The sequence below is a fragment of the Oncorhynchus keta genome, chromosome 3 (assembly GCF_023373465.1).
Source record: "Oncorhynchus keta strain PuntledgeMale-10-30-2019 chromosome 3, Oket_V2, whole genome shotgun sequence".
NCBI classification, from domain to species: Eukaryota; Metazoa; Chordata; class Actinopteri; order Salmoniformes; family Salmonidae; genus Oncorhynchus; species Oncorhynchus keta.
In genome coordinates this window covers 7538940-7556084 of record NC_068423.1, presented here as the reverse complement: position 1 = coordinate 7556084, position 17145 = coordinate 7538940, and the positions used below count along the sequence as shown (strand labels likewise).

General features: G+C 43.4%; 1 protein-coding gene across 2 annotated transcripts in view; it reads right to left on the bottom strand.

Annotated features, from left to right (window-relative positions):
* Nucleotides 1-299: 299 nt before the first annotated feature.
* Nucleotides 300-17145, bottom strand: part of LOC118363292 (SH3 and cysteine-rich domain-containing protein 2-like) — a 41282-nt gene continuing 24436 nt past the window's right edge. The window contains exons 2-12 of one of the 2 annotated variants that reach the window (XM_052487804.1): nucleotides 12997-13360; nucleotides 12458-12552; nucleotides 9410-9494; nucleotides 8695-8807; nucleotides 8425-8488; nucleotides 6751-6804; nucleotides 6091-6143; nucleotides 5532-5620; nucleotides 5053-5104; nucleotides 876-1013; nucleotides 300-784 (exon numbers count right to left, since the gene is read on the bottom strand). In XM_052487804.1, coding sequence (XP_052343764.1) covers nucleotides 686-784; nucleotides 876-1013; nucleotides 5053-5104; nucleotides 5532-5620; nucleotides 6091-6143; nucleotides 6751-6804; nucleotides 8425-8488; nucleotides 8695-8807; nucleotides 9410-9494; nucleotides 12458-12552; nucleotides 12997-13360 — 1206 coding nt within the window. In that variant the 3' untranslated portion in view covers nucleotides 300-685. The remainder of the gene's footprint in view (nucleotides 785-875; nucleotides 1014-5052; nucleotides 5105-5531; nucleotides 5621-6090; nucleotides 6144-6750; nucleotides 6805-8424; nucleotides 8489-8694; nucleotides 8808-9409; nucleotides 9495-12457; nucleotides 12553-12996; nucleotides 13361-17145) is intronic. The other variant, XM_052487805.1, reaches the window with a different exon arrangement.

Below are 17145 nucleotides of genomic sequence, written 5' to 3'. Positions count from 1 at the left end.
AGAACTTGGACTCACAAAAATGTCCAAATTTCATTTTCACATGAAATCCAAAAGGTCACACGACCACACGGCGAATAATTGCCAGTCTTCTCCACCTTGGCTCAAGCAGAAGCTGTGCTTGTGTAGATTGTGAGGTATCCATACATCTTTCAGACAACCACTGCCTGCTACAGTCACTCCGCCCAAGCTCCAGGGCCATTGTTAGCATCAGTGTCTTTGTGCAGTGTGTGTGTGTGTGTGTGTGTGTGTGTGTGTGTGTGTGTGTGTGTGTGTGTGTGTGTGTGTGTGTGTGTTGTGTGTGTGTGTGTGTGTGTGTGTGTGTGTGTGTGTGTGTGTGTGTGTGTGTGCGTTTGTGTGTGTGCGTTTGTGTCTGTGTGCGTGAACAGGTAAAAGAGTGTGAGGGTACACCACAGGTAAAGCAGCTAGCTCAACAGAAGCCCTCCCCCCTCCTTTCTCTCAAAATTATTCCACCACTCCAAGCAAAGCAGTGAAACCAATTCGATCCTGGCCAGTGTCCACCATATTCTCCCTCCCTCTCTATGTTTTCTGGTGTTGGTGGGAGGGTCCATTTCCACATCCAGGGGGTTGGCAGTCAGTGAGGTGTTAGGGAAGCGCTCCTGATAGAGGGTGGTCTTCAGGGCAGAACGAGGGTCGGGACACAGAGAATTCCCTTCTTTGACGGAAGTCATATCTCCAGAAGGTACTTGGAAGGGACTAGACCTCTCTTCTTCCCACTGCTCAGCTTTAGGAAACCGTCCAACTCTTCGTTCTTCCCCACACAGATCTAGTTTGAGAAAAGAAAGGTGTGTGTTTAGTACAGGTGTGTGTGTGTGTGTGTGTGCGTGCGCATGTTGTGTGCTTGTGCGTCAGCGTACCTGAGACTCTTTCACAGTCATCTGCCCTCTGTCGCGGTCACCATGGAAACCACCCGTGACCTTCCACACACGCTCACCTGGGCGCACTCTCTGTACAAAGTTGGCGGGGAAGAAACCCAGCTTGTCTTTGCTTTTCCCCTGTGAACACACGGCAGAGCATAGTTAAGATAATTAATTACACTATGCTAGTATATTCTCAGGGATGTAGTGATAAAAAGGTGTGTAAACACCGAATGCCAATAGACAAATGGCGTATTCATGTAGATACAGCACTTTTTTATTGTTTGAACAAATGGTGTGTCTGCATGCACGCTTGTGTGCCAACGTGTTTGCGTGTGACTGTGTGAGCTGGGCGATTGCCTTTCCATCTGGGCTCACCTTACCTCCATTAGGCCAAACCAAAAGGCAAAGCACATAAAAATTTCATTACATCCTGCTCCACTTACTGACTTACTAACTCTGCTAAACCAAAGTTGCCCAAAGATACTGATTTAAGGTCAGTTTTGATTTTCCCCATCTAATTGTTACAGGTATAATTGGGGGAAGTTAAGATGATCCTAGATCTGTGCTTATCGGCAACTTGTACTTAGATAAAGCCACTACTCTCTCTATTGTCTAAGAACACTTCATGGAGATATACTGTATATTAGTGATGCACCGGTTGACCTCGCATGTTTAGGGTCAGGAAATATTGTGTGGATGAAGGGAGTGTGGGTGGTGGGCGGGTTGAATATAGATTAAACAATGCATTAAAAATCCATAAATGTATAATTCCCGTGCAATTCATATCTATGGGCTACATTGAGGTTTTTCTTACATTATTTTTATCTGGCGTTAGTGCGTAACCTTAGGGCCTAACTGTACAACCTGGACTCAGGGGTACGTTTTGTGTGTATTAATTTGTGGATGTCTGTCATTTATTTCGTATGATATGTTACGAATTGCAATTCGTACAATAAGTTACGAATTCCAATTTGTTGTGGCTAATGTTAGCTAGGTGGCTAACACTAATGTTAGCTAGGTGGCTAACGTTAGCTAGGCAAGGGGTTAGGGTTAGGGGTTAAGGTTAGGGTTAAGGTTAGGATTAGGGTAAGGGTAAGGGTTAGCTAATATGCTAAGTAGTTGCAAAGTAGCTAAAAAGTAGTATGTATTTGCAAAGTTGCTAATTAGCTATAATGCTAAAGTTGTCCAAGATAGACGTTTGTGTTATGTAACTGACCAACCGCCCTACTTTCATTTTAGCCTTAAGTAACCTTCTGTCTTACCAAATGTAACATATCATACTAATTTGAGTGTCCCGGATATACATTTACTATGTTACGTCTAGTCTATGAGACCAGGCTGAACTGTAGCACACCAAATAAATGCCAATTGCCAAACGCTTTTGGGAACTTGAGTAGAAAAAGTTCATGACGATCCACAGAGGCAAAAAGGACAATGCCGGAGTTTAATTCAATAAGAGAAAAGCTGCAAAATGGGAAGTTACAAATAAATAGAAGGGAGGGCCAGAACAGTAGTCAAATGTTTGGGAAAGATTTTGTAAAGTGGTAAAAGAGGATGTTAGCAGTGTCGGCTATGTTATGTGTGATGATTGTGAGGCGCTATGCAAATTCGACAGTCACAAGACGGGGACTTCAAAATGGCACGTCAAGGGAACTGTACAGTTTAGATGGGTTAAATGGAATAGCTAACTGAAATCTGGACACTGACTGTTGGTCTATAACCTCTCACATAGCCTAATATAATTTGAACTCCTGCAGAATAAAGCATTTCCTGTAGTACAATTATACACCAAATGTACATTTTTACTCAGGAACAGGAGTGGAGAAATATGGATTTCTTTCTTTCAGCATCTTGAGAGAATGAATGCATGGTTAAGGAGTGTCTGTAAAGGTGGAGGTGCTATCTTGGTCACCATCATAAAAAATGATCGTATTCCAACAACATAGAATATATGCATCCAAGCCGAACTGAAATCTTATGAAAAACATGTTGGGTTATTTTTTTTTTTTAAACATTGACATTTCTTACAACCGGTCAAACTGATGTCATTTGAAAATGTTACACGAAAAATCTTCCCTGTTTTTTGTTGTTATCGTTTTCTCCCCGGTACATTAAATGTCTTTCCTGCGCGAACTAAGCAGAGATGAAAGAGGAAAATGAAAACAAACTTTACCCAATGTCAACTAGATTGAAACATTCATTCTATCGATTTATGAACAAGCGTTTATTTAGTCTTCTACAAAAGGTGCTATCTAGAACCAGCGCATTTTCTATATTTGTGGGTTAGGGTCAGGTGCAAGCCTCAGATTGTCACGTTGTTACATACTCTATAATCAGGCGCTTGCAGATAGGTTATTAGCAAGTCTGGGCAGGTGCAGGTGAAGAAATAGCTGACCCGTGCATCACTACTGTATAAAGTACAGTTGATCCTGTTTGAATACTTGAATGCTTTCATGTCTTTTCTGATATTGACTTGACTAGAAGGGTGAAAGCTATGTAATGGAGCCCTTAGATATACAGTTGAAGTCGGAAGTTTACATACACTTAGGTTGTAGTAATTAAAACTCGTTAATCTTGTTAACAAACTATAGTTTTGGCAAGTCGGTTAGGACATCTACTTTGTGCATGACACAAGTAATTCTTCCAACAATTGTTTTCACTTATAATTCACTGTATCAAAATTCCAGTGGGTCAGAAGGTGATTGTGCCTTTAAAAACAGCTTGGAAAATTCCAGAAAATGATGTCATAGCTTTAGAAGCTTCTGATAATAGCTTCTGGCTAATTGACATCATTTGAGTCAATTGGAGGTGTACCTGTGGATGTATTTCAAGGCCTACCTTCAAACTCAGTGCCTCTTTGCTTGACATCATGGGAAAATCTAAAGAAATCAGCCAAGACCTCAGAAAATAAATTGTAGACCTCCACATGTCTGGTTCATCCTTGGGAGCAATTTCCAAATGCCTGAAGATACCACGTTCATCTGTACAAACAATAGTGCGCAAGTATAAACACCATGGGACCACGTAGCCGTCATACCGCTCAGGAAGGAGACGCGTTCTGTCTCCTAGAGATGAACATACTTTGGTGAGAAAAGTGCAAATCAATCCCAGAACAACAGGAAAGGACCTCGTGAAGATGCTGGAGGAAGCAGGTAAGTATCTATATCCACAGTAAAACGAGTCCTATATCGACATAACCTGCCAGGCCGCTCACCAACGAAGAAGCCACTGCTCCAAAACCACCATAAAAAAGCCAGACTACGGTTTGCAACTGCACATGGGGACAAAGATCATACTTTTTGGAGTAATGTTTTCTGGTCTGATAAAAACAAAATAGAACTGTTTGGCCATAATGACAATCGTTATGTTTGGAGGAAAAAGGGGGAGGCTTGGAAGCTGAAGAACACCATCCCAACCGTGAGGCATGGGGGTGGCAGCATCATGTTGTGGGGGTTCTTTGCTGCAGGAGGGACTGGTGCACTCCACTAAATAGATGGCATCATGAGAAAAAAAATTATGTGGATATATTGAAGCAACATCTCAGGACATCAGTCAGGATGTTAAAGCTTGGTCACAAATGGGTCTTCCAAATGGACAATGACCCCAAGCATACTTCCAAAGTTGTGGCAAAATGGCTTAAGGACAACAAAGTCAAGGTATTGGAGTGGCCATCACAAAGCCCTGACCTCAATCCTATAGATAATTTGTGGGCAGAACTGAAAAAGAGTGTGCGAGCAAGGAGGCCTGCAAAAATGACTCAGTTACACCAGCTCTATCAGGAGGAATGGGCCAAAATTCACCCAACTTATTGTGGGAAGCTTGTGGAAGGCTATCCGAAACGTTTGACCCAAGTTAAACAATTTAAAGGCAATGCTACCAAATACTAATTGAGTGTATGTAAACTTCTGAACCACTGGGAATGTGAAAAAATAAATAAAAGATTAAATAAATAATTCTCTCTACTCGTATCCTCTCTACGATACATTTCACATTCTTAAAATAAAGTGGTGATCCTAACTGACCAAAGACAGGGAATTTTTACTAAGGAAGGAAGGAAGGAAGGAAGGAAGGAAGGAAGGAAGGAAGGAAGGAAGGAAGGAAGGAAGGAAGGAAGGAAGGAAGGAAGGATAGAAAAAGTATTCTAACAAAACAAAAAAACGTATTTTTCACCCACCTTCCACCAGTCCTCATTAGAGTCATCAGTTACTTGCACTCGATCGCCAGGTCTGAGAGGGAAACAACAGGTACTGATTAAACACACAAACGCATACACACACATACATTCCCGGCTGCCTGTCCTTCTCAGTCTGTGGCTCCAACAGCGTTGCCAGTTACGTCTCAGACCCCCAGTGAGAAGGCAGATGGTCTGAGAGATGTGTTGGCACTGCACACCTGTCCCTCCTCTTTCTCTCACCTGCCCACTGCGACAATACCCCCTCCCCATACACACATACATTTCTCCCTCCATCCATTCTTCATCACTGCCCCTTTCTTTACCTCTAACTTTGAACCTTTCATGTGGTAATGCGAAGTCTGACTTTCTGTCTGAAGATGACCGAACACGTGTGCAGGCACACATGCACACATGCACACACACACACACACACACACACACACACACACACACACAAAAGTACTATGTATTTAACTCACTGTAATTCCAGATCATTCTTCTCCTGAGGGATGAACTTGTACAGAGCCACATAGGTGTGTACAGAGTGGACGTCGATGCGCTTTGGAGTCTGGACACACACGCACACACCAAATGAGTCTAATACACACCGTTTGTATTTCATTTGATCACTTTGGTACTGTTTTCACAAGTATGTGTGTGGTGAATTTTCAAAACTCCTACTACAAATTTCCAAACTGGTGGACATCTTTCACCATTGATCCGAAATATACGTTTACTGTGAAATATAGTGAGTACATTGGTTCACCAAAACACAAAATAATGATATCTTCTCAATGAAGGGGGGTACACTCATTGGGATGGCAATCTATCGTAATTAGCATATATTACATTATTACGGTACTGTATTGGCCTATGCAATTTTAGTAAAACAGGGGTGAACAAAAAGTCACATGGAGGGTGATGGCAGAGTTTGAAAGAGGGATAGATAGAGGGAGGGTTTAAATGTAGAGGTGAAGTGGGATTCAAGGTTGAAAGGAAAGAGGAAACACTTGAGAAAGAGATATGCTGACTACGCACCTTCAGACTGACCCTGTCCTCTGAATCAGCCTCACTTTCAGGAGGATTGAGAGCTAGAGGGAGAGAGAGCAAGAGAGAGGGGGGGGGGGGTAGAGAGAGAACGAGAGAGAGAGAACGAGAGAGGGGGATATATATATATATATGAGAGAGAGAGGGGAGAGAGAGAGGGGAGAGGAGAGAGAAAGAGAGAAAGAAGATAGATCGAGAGCAGGGAAAAGAGAGAGAGGAGAGAGAGAGAGAAAGAGAGTGGGAGCAGAAAGAGAGAGGGAGGGACAGTGAAATAGAGAGAGGGAGCATACAGATTGAAAGAGAGTAGAGATACAGAAAGAGAGAGAACGAGGGAGGGGGTCTTGTCACTTTGCAGTATAGCACAAAGACAAGGTCAGTTAGTTAAAGCATACACAGTACATTATATCATCGGATTTATTGAAGATGGAAAAACATTGGTGAATTCACTACACACACGCATGCATACACAAACACGCACACACACACACACAGGCATATTCTCACACACACGCACACACGCATGAACAGACAGACAGACAGACAGACAGACAGACAGACAGACAGACAGACAGACAGACAGACAGACAGACAGACAGACAGACAGACAGACAGAGACAGACAGACAGACAGACAGACAGACAGACAGATCACCTAGTTTTGTCAATGGAAGGCCTTCTCTGTGTAATGGATGGGTATAATGATAGTCTATAATGAAAGAGATTATTTCAGGAGAGGAGGACAATGGTTGACAGTCCAGCCTTGACTTTTTGCAAGTTCAACCAACTAGTCACGTTGATGCAACATTACATACATAACATTACATGAATGACATTTAAATGACATGACATTGATAAAGGAGTTTGAAATAATGAGGAAATAGGTTGACTCAACCATTTAAAGCCCAGAGGGTTGGGGGTTTGGAGTGAGGGTGCTTTAGAGTGAAAGGATAGGGAGGGGCAATGTTTCCTCTAAGCAACGCGAGTGCACAGGCGCTGCTTCCCAGGGACTGCCGCGCACGGAAGAAATATCAAGTCACAGAAGCACGAAGTGCTAGAGTTTCCCCCGTGAGTTAACATTAGCAATGTTTGCCTTTACTATGGGAATTGTAATAGAATCAACGCAATATTAACTACTTTCAATTTTAACATACCAAAACAAAACAAATGATGCATGCATTAGTATGCAAAACTAACTATGCAAAATATTTTGCTGTAGGCAGAACACATCGGAATAGGATTCTATTGCCCGTACTCTAAACAGACTGGTGCGCCATAACCAATCAGAGCTGCAGTAGGCCTATATGCAAATGAACCCTTGCCATATATGGATTTGTGCCATTCCCTCTGAACTGGACTGTTTTACACCATGGGTGGTTGTGATTATTATGCGCTTCTTTACAGATTAATGCGAGAGCAGCATTTAGCCACGTGTGCACATTTGTTCATATTCTTTGCTAGTTTGTGCGTTATTAGCCCAGTAATAGCTAACTTGTAGTTAGCAATGTGGGAGTGATTGCTTCCTACAAGAGTACAAAACGTGTATTTCTAGACATCTTTGAAAAGCGAGTCATACTAAGTAGCCAATAGGCATAGGGTAGCATAATTTGTCTGATTCTCTGTAATAATGGTATAGGAATAATAATACATTTTATTTTGTAAAGTGGTTTCTTGCATCAAACAACAAAACAAGTGTTCAGTCACCTCCTCGTCTGTAGGACAAGTGGATGCACAGGTTAATGTCAAGCCCTGCGTGTTTCATGGCCTGCAGGCCTGCATCAAACACCACACATTGGCTGAATGATAGAAACCCTATTTCCATGTTAAAATGTTTTGTGATTCATTTTCTCCATAGTTTTTCATGGTAGGCCACTCTGGTAGGCCTACATTATGATCAAATAGCCACAGTCATCTACTTAGCCACTGTTAAAACTGTAAATGAAAGCAGGTACAGCCTCAGTGTTCACAGAAAACGGGCGCCGGAAGTTGCACGGATATTTCACAAGGTTGGGGGGGGGTGAGGAATAATAGCAAAGATGGTGGATAAATAAAGATAGTTCACTCTGGCCGTTTACCATTGGATTAAAAAAATATATATAATCTACTTAACGGGGTGGCTCTCCCATAGATACCAATGATGGGTCTGGTCTGCTTCGTTCATTGAATGTATATGAACCAACAAAAAAAAAACAGAGAGTGGGATGTCTCACTTCCTCTTCCATCTCTGATAATAGGTTAGAAGTGAGAGGTTTAGAGGTGAGAGGTTGGGGTGAGATGTCAGGTAATAGGTTAGGGGTGAGTAAATTGTGGGGAATTTGATCCAACTCACTCTCAGGGACAAACTCCTCCTCAACGATTGGTTGCGTTTCCAGTCCCTCCCCTACTCTCTCCACCTAAAGAAGATAAGAACAAGGTGCCAAGTCAGAGAGGGAAGAAGACAGCGTGCAAAAGGAAAGAAGCTGGGAAAATACTGATCAGTTTGAACTGTTATGGTTAGCATTTGTATATTAAAACACATAGCTTTTTTATTAACTATAGTGAGAAAAATGTCAAATAGACAATTTGTATCTATGAACTCAAGTGCATGTAAGCAGTGTACCTTATGAATGGGGGACTCAGTGATGCTTCCGAAGCTAGAGCGACTCATCTGTGCCAGCGACGTTCCATAACGCAGAGCCTCATACACAGGGTCAACTCCCCCTTTATCAGACTCTAGAAACACACACACACACACGCACACACACACACACAGAGAGAACAAAACAATGTGTCAGACTAAAGACCAGATCTTGGAATGAACTAAAGGTCTATGTAGCATCAACGCTGATCCCTCAAGCAACATGCACGCGCACACACACACATACACACACACACACACACACACACACACACACACACACGCTCACACACACACATACACACACGCACACACACACACACACACACACACGCTCACACACACACACACACACACACACACACACACACACACACACACACACACACACACACACACACACACACACACACACACACACACACACACACACACACACACACACACACACACACACACACACATACACACACACACACACACGCTCACACACACACGCTCACACACACACACACACACACACACACACACACACACACACACACACACACACACACACACACACACACACACACACACACACGCACACACACACACACACACACGCTCACACACACACACACACACACACACACACACACACACACACACACACACACACACACACGCTCACACACACACATACACACTCACTCACCTTGCGATGGTGGAGCTTCCTTGACCACCCCTAACATATCATTAGTCAAGAGAGGGGAGCTGAAGTTCCGTTTAAAGGCCCCCGTCTAGCAGGCGAGAAGGAGAGAAGGAGAGTGGGATGAGAAGAGACAGAGAGGCGATGAATAACTGTCCCTATTTATTCATTTTGTTTCACCTTTATTTAACGAGGCAATTCAGTTAAGAACAATTTCTTTCTCTATCAGCTCAATGTTATTTAAGCAGCGAAAGGCGGACAAACACAAGTCTCAGAAACTTTCCCACCGTAAACGGATAGTCTTGTGGTTTACAAAGGAAGCTGAAAATGTATGTATGTGTGCGTGCGTGCGCGCGCGCGTGTGCGTGTGTGTGCAGAGCGGATGCTGACTGTGTATGATATTCCATCTGCAGTCTGTGGCCCGGGGGTCACTGTAAATTGAACAAGGAGACAGGTGGAACTCGATTCTTAGCCTTCTGCATTTCCAGTGAATTGTACCTGCACTCTCTTATCATGTCTATCTGTACAGCATCGTTCACATCTCACACCCAATTGTCAGCTAGACAAGCACAACAAAGCCTCGGCATTGTCGTTTGACAGAAAACCAACATTCGCCACAGTAATCCCCAAGCTGTTGGGATTCAAATAGTCCACGGACGTGTAAGGCAATGAATCACGGACTCTGATTTAGAAATAGGAACGGAATAGAACTCAAAGGTCGATCTGAGTCATTGAACGCTTTGTGTTTGACAGAGGGAGCAGTGTTGTGTCGTTGTTTTTCCCTGTACGATCCCGCCTCAGGTGCAGCATAGCTCTACTTTCATCTTTGCGGGGCATCATGGCGTAAAATATATCCATATGTCAACAGCTGTCATCAGTGGCTGGATGAGAGTTTATACAGAAAGGGGAAGATAAGGTGTCAGGACCACGGTAATGTGATAAGTCACTTTACCCAAGACCCGAAAGACTTGTGTTAGCTTCCGAGGTAATGCCTTGGCTTCAGTTCAGTGGGCTAACACAGTCTTGTGATGAGAACCGATAACCGAAAGCATAACATAGGACCGGGCAGTGTCATCGACAAAATATTGTCAACCATACTCATAAAAGGTGAACCTTGAACCGTCACGAGTAACCTCACCCAAGACGGGGAGACTCGCGTTGGCTCCAAGAGCTAATGCCTTGGTTTAGTTTGGCTCGCCGACCCTGTCTTGGGGCGATAACTGTTCGATCATTCTCGCTTCTTCCAAATATAACTTTTTGGAAACATAAATCCTAAGTTATTATGTGAGCAGAGTATCCTCTCTGCATTTGATTAGATTAGTCTCATTATAACGGATATGTTATAACGGATGCGCCACCGTGAGATTTTGATAAATGAGACTAGAGGTTCCTATTGGCTGTCAAGATGGCCCCAAGGTGCTCAGCAGGGCATGTGGGGAATTGGAGGGGTGACTTTCTACTTTCTCTGGAGTGATCTAAAGTCAATTTAACGCTTATTGCTTCTCTTATTGCTTATCTTGGGGCCCTCCTCGTCCCCGTCCAAATTACAGCTTCACCCCTGATAGGGTAAAACGATGATGAGAAAGAGAAGGAGAGAGAGAAAGAAAGAGAGTGAGAAAACAAGCGAACGAGCGAGAGAGAGAATGAGAAAGAACTAGAGAGAATAGATAACTAAACTAGTTGTGTTTACAAAACTCTTGCTCGTTAATCTTGGCCGACAACCTTTATTTTTGTATTATTTGGGGGTGAAGCTGAGAGGGGTGGTATTACGAACCAAACTTACCTAATCATCCCTTCTCCCCACCCCAATCGTGCCTTTATTATAATTATTGGTCTGGGCTGGGGATTGGGCTAGATTACTAATGCACCTTTGATGATATTCCCACTGGCTAGATTCAATGTGGCTCCCAGATGTCCAACTGATTCAGATTTTTGGACACTTTTGGACAAACACACAATTGCCCCTCTTTTGACCTCAAACAAGACTGGTGCCCAATCCTGTATTGACACCATCACTCCTAACTCCTAGCCCCCACCTCCTATCTCCTAGGCATTGTGTCGATCAGAGAGGATAGGTGTAAGCAATATGGTGGACATTTTCATCTAGCCTATCTGAAGGCTAGGTGAATTACCAGTCTCACCATATATTCCCAATTCTCACATTGCTTTTCATAATGCTTGGTCCTTGGATTTTTTAAAATACATTGTAATTGACTCTACAACAGAAGAACGCCGACAACGTCACTAAATTAAATGAATTAAAAGTTTTAAAATGAATTCAAATTCAAATCCCACTCCACAGGGGCCATATTTAATTTGCATACAAAGTGACATCAAAAAAAATTCATTACATACTGATCAGGGGTGGTTGGGGGGCAACACGAGTCTAAACTTATGGACAAGCTACTGTAGCATGTTGCTGCCGCCTCTCCTCCATTATGACTATGCAGCGGACACAACAAGTTTTGCTGCTGGCGGCCATGTCGCGTCCTGCGGGAACTGCGAGCACCTCAAACACACCGCATTTCACACTGAATTAGTACCAGCGCCTGGTGCAGGGAGATGTTGATTTTTCTGACTGACTTGAGAAAATCGGATCCATGCGAGAACAGGGTGAGTGGGGGGTGGCCTGGGGGATGGATGGGGGGACAGAACAGCGCTATCTGCCTCAGCCCTCGCCTCGGCTTTTGTTCCACATATAGAAATTCATTGCGGATCATTTTATTATGGCTCTCACTCATCCTCTTCTTCTCTCTTTTCTTCAGCTGTTTCTCTTTGTCAGGTTGTCAATTATCTTTCTATTTCTGTCCCCTCTTTTGATTTTTTTTAGCTCCTCTAGTGGAAAAACGTTCATCCTCTTCTAACACGATTGGGACTTTGAGACTACAAGCAAGCCCCCCCCCCCTCCCCCAAGAAAATAATCATATTTAGACCGTAATTGTTGAGGATCGGAAAGCAGTAGATATCCAACTCTAGAACAGTCCACTACTTAGGTTGTAATGGTTGAGTACAAGACAGCTGTGGGGAAATCTGAATCTAGGGCAGTTGACTCACCTTTCCTGTGCAGGGCTGTTGGGACAGCTCAGAGGAGCACCAGAGGTGGGCGCCCAGCTTACAGGCTTTACAGCGCAGACCCTGCTTGGAGTTCCCTGCACAGATGGGAAGCCAGGTTACTACAGTACTGTACTTTCCTTTACTATACTATACTGTACATACCACACACACGACAGTAGCCTCAGCTCACACACTACAATCCATTCATCAATCAATCAACTAGGACTAGGTTATAAAATGTCAAAGTGATGAGAGATGTAGGCAACATGTGTATGGACAGTGTGATTATTAGCCACATCTACTTCGAACTCATCCTCAATCAAAATCCTAACTTGCCATTTGGCAACAAGAGCTCAAATTTTCGTGGAAACATTGCACTGATCAAATGGGATTGCTAGATTGTGTTGGATGTGCATACGGTCTCTCAGTAGTCAGTAGTCGGCCCAAAGAGAATAGATTTTATGTGACATGATCCACCATAAGATGATTTGCATTTCATGTCACTGCATTAAGGGAGTACTGGACCTGAATCGACCTACCCTGGATCACGTGTTTGCATTGCTGGCAGCAGGTGGGCCGACGGAAGACGTGCTCCTGGAAACAGTGGGTCTTCACTAGCCGGCCCTGGAGCTGGGCTTTGGAGGTCAGGGAGAGGGAGGGACTGAGGGAGGGCGAGCGGGACGAAAGCGAGGGGTTGGGGCTGAGCGAAGGGGAGAGGGAGGGTGAGCGCTCGCAGGTCAGGGGCGTCTCCCCGAAGGGTGGTGGCGAGGAGGTCAGAGGAGGCTCGTGGATGATCCCAGAGGGCAGGCGGACTTCCCCGTTGCTGGGGCGCTGGAAGAAGTTGTCCACGCTCTTGCTGCGCATCACTGACTTGAAGGACAAGGAGCGCTTTAGTCGCTGCAGCTGTGGAAAGAGAGGAGTGGAGACATTAGGTCAGCATGGATAGACAAGGGCTGGGGAATGACAGAATCACCGACAGTGATCGTTCAGAATAGCAGGGTGCACTCATTAAGGGCTGAATCGTAACTTGAGATCCATGTATGCACCTAGCAACACCAGAATTCAAACACAATTTGACAAAGCACTATAACTTCGCTGTCTCCATGTAATGATAACGAAGGTGGTTCGGTGAACCCCTCTCGGGTAATGAGTAACCTTGCCACAGACCTGAAGAATTGTGTTAACTTCCCAAGCTAATGCATATGAGTTTATAGCGCAGCAGCCTAACGTAGTCTTGTGGCACGAGACCTGGGTTTGACCGCAGCCACTCACATCTACACAAGATCCCTGTTCATGACCTGTGTTCAACCCACTGGATCAAAGACATTCATTCCATCCATCCATTCATTTATTTATTCCTTCATTCAGTGACGATGAAAACAAAACGACCACAGAATTTGCTAACGGACTCTTAAAAAAAAAACATCATTTTAGCAGCAGCTAGCAACAACTCTTCTGACTTGAATATGGTGACAGGAGTGAGACAGAGGGAAGCGAGACAGAGACCCTGCAGTACCCTCTGACTGCCCTTGTCCTACAACACCACACTTGCCTTGTTTGGATCAGAATTATAGCAGATCCAGGGAACTCAAGTCAATACCCCTTAAAATTCAGATTTGATTAGTATATTGACCGGTCTGCTCCTCCGTACTGTGATGTATTGATGCACAACAAGGAACAAACACTGGGTTGATATTTCACTCCTCCGGCCGCCTCACTTTCAGTGGACTTGCCCAGGCATCTTGGCCGCAATATTACGATTCTGCTAATGACATAAGATTATGGGGTGTGGAAGGCAATGAGGTCCTATGGTATAATAATAAGCCACAGATTCCTACATCAATAGAATGGCCTACGGAATGAGAGCACACGTGCAGGCACACACACACACACACACTCACACACGTTTGTTTTACTACCATTGTGCGAACCAAACTATTGACTCCCATTCAAACTCCTATATTCCCTAACCCCTAATCCTAAATTTAACCCTGAGCCCTTAATTTAACCCTAACCTTAATCCTAACTTTAACCACAAACCCCTGACCCTAACTTCTAACCCATGGTACTCCCACCCCGTTCCTGGAGAGCTTCCCTCCTGTAGGTTTTCCCTCCAAACTCAATTGTATTTCAGTTTATAAAGCTAATTATTAGAAGCGGGTGTGCTCGATTAGAGTTGGAGCGAAAACCTACAGGACGGTAGAGCTCCAGGAGCAGGGTTGGAGAACCCTGTCCTAACCATAACCCTGACCTTAAACCTAACCCCCAACTCTAATTCTAACCATAAACCTAATTGTAACCCTAACCCTAAACCTAACCCTTAAGCCTAAAATAACCTTTTCCTTGTGGGTGCCGACGAAATGTCTCCAATTTTCCTGGTTCTTATATTTTTTATATACACTGCTCAAAAAAATAAAGGGAACACTTAAACAACACAATATAATTCCAAGTCAATCACACTTCTGTGAAATCAAACTGTCCACTTAGGAAGCAACACTGATTGACAATACATTTCACATGCTGTTGTGCAAATGGAATAGACAACAGGTGGAAATTATAGGCAATTAGCAAGACACCCCAATAAAGGAGTGGTTCTGCAGGTGGGGAACACAGACCACTTCTCAGTTCCTATGCTTCCTGGCTGATGATTTGGTCACTTTTGAATGCTGGCGGTGCTTTCACTCTAGTGGTAGCATGAGACGGAGTCTACAACCCACACAAGTGGCTCAGGTCGTGCAGCTCATCCAGGATGGCGTTGTAGGGAGGTCATACAGGCACGTGGAGGCCACACACACTACTGAGCCTCATTTTGACTTGTTTTAAGGACATTACATCAAAGTTGGATCAGCCTGTAGTATGGTTTTCCACTTTAATTTTGAGTGTGACTCCAAATCCAGACCTCCATGGGTTGATAAGTTGCCTTTGTTGTCAGCACATTCAAGTATGTAAAGAAAGTATTTAATATGAATATTTCATTCATTCAGATCTAGGATGTGTTATTTTAGTGTTCCCTTTATTTTTTTGAGCAGTGTGTATAGTAATATAATATATATATATATATTGTATAGTAAAACCAAAAACACATTGAGGTGAAACTGTCGGGCATACCGCTATTCGCTGCCTATCTGACTGGTATGGCCGTTTTTTATGATTTATTTTCCCGTGGCGCAGTATAGTTGTGTGTTATGTCTACGCCTTACAGCTCGTGTCTGGTGTATAGCTGTTTGTTAAATGCTCTTCGGTTTCTTTTGTCTGCAGGTTACAGCTTGTTTTGTTTCTGTTTGCACCTGCACTGCAGTAGCCTAAAGATAAATAAAAAAATATATATGACACAACTGTGTGTGTGTGTATATCATTATCAAGGCCTTGTATAAGTTGGTGTGTGCGCATGCGTGTATTCGTGTCTCCCTATGTGTGCATCACTGAGTGTGTGTAGCCTTCACATCGTTTCCCTCTGCACCTGCGGAGGCTTCTTGGAGCCTGCGCTCTCTCGGAGAAACGGTCATCAATAACGTTGAGTGGGTTCCTCTTTTCCTCCCTTAAGCCATGGCTCCACTGGCACCAATTACCTTGAGTGATGAAAAGAGCGCTCTCTCTGTTGACCCATTAGCGAGCACCTCTTGCACGTGCTTTTCTACCCCGAGCTGCATCCAGGCTCATTTTTTAATGGGCTTTTATAGGGTTGACTGGTGGTTCATTCAAAATAGTCTAGTTGATTTTCTTTCTCGTTCCACCACACTGTTTACACATTTGACCTCGTTTTTGTATTTAATGTATTTCATAATAGAAACACTTGAGTAAATGTGGGATTAAAACGTATATTGGAAGCAGGTGCTTCCACACAGGTGAGGTTCCTGAGTTAATTAAGAAAATATTTAAGGCCATTAGTTTGGCTATGATGGCTATGTCCACATAGGATGACAATGCCCGCATCCACAGGGTCCATTAGTCACCAAAATGGTTTGATGAGCTTGAAAACGATGTATTTCAAAGCTGGAGAGTAAACCCTGTAAGTTTCATCAAATTCTGTAGCGCATCAAATTCATTTCTGACTTGCGACAGAATTCTGTTCTGTCATCTACTTTACACAAAGAACCAGCAATTTCAGCCTATTTACAGTGCATTCGCAAAGTATTCAGACCCCTTGACTTTATCCACATTTTGTTACGTTACAGCCTTATTCTAAAATGTATTAAATAACATTTTGCTCAATCTAAACACAATACCTGATAATGCCAATGCAAAAATCGTTTTTTAGATTTTTTTGCAAATCTATAAAAATGTAAATAAAAATAAATTCTTTATTTACATAAGTATACCTACTCTTTGCTATGAGACTCGAAACGGAGATCAGGTGCATCCTGTTTCCATTGATCATTTGGGGCGGCAGGGTAGCCTAGTGGTTAGTGTTGGACTAGTTCAAACTCCCGAGCTGACAAAGTACAAATCTGTCGTTCTGCGCCTGAACAGGCAGTTAACCCACTGTTCCTAGGCCGTCATTGAAAATAAGAATTTGTTCTTAACTGACTTGCCTAGGTAAAAAAAAAAAAAAAACGAGTTGTTTCTACAACTTGATTGGAGTCCACATGTGGTAAATTCAATTGATTGGACATGATTTGGAAAGGCACATACCTGTCTATATAAGCTCCCACAGTTGACAGTGCATGACAGTGCATCTCAGAACAAAA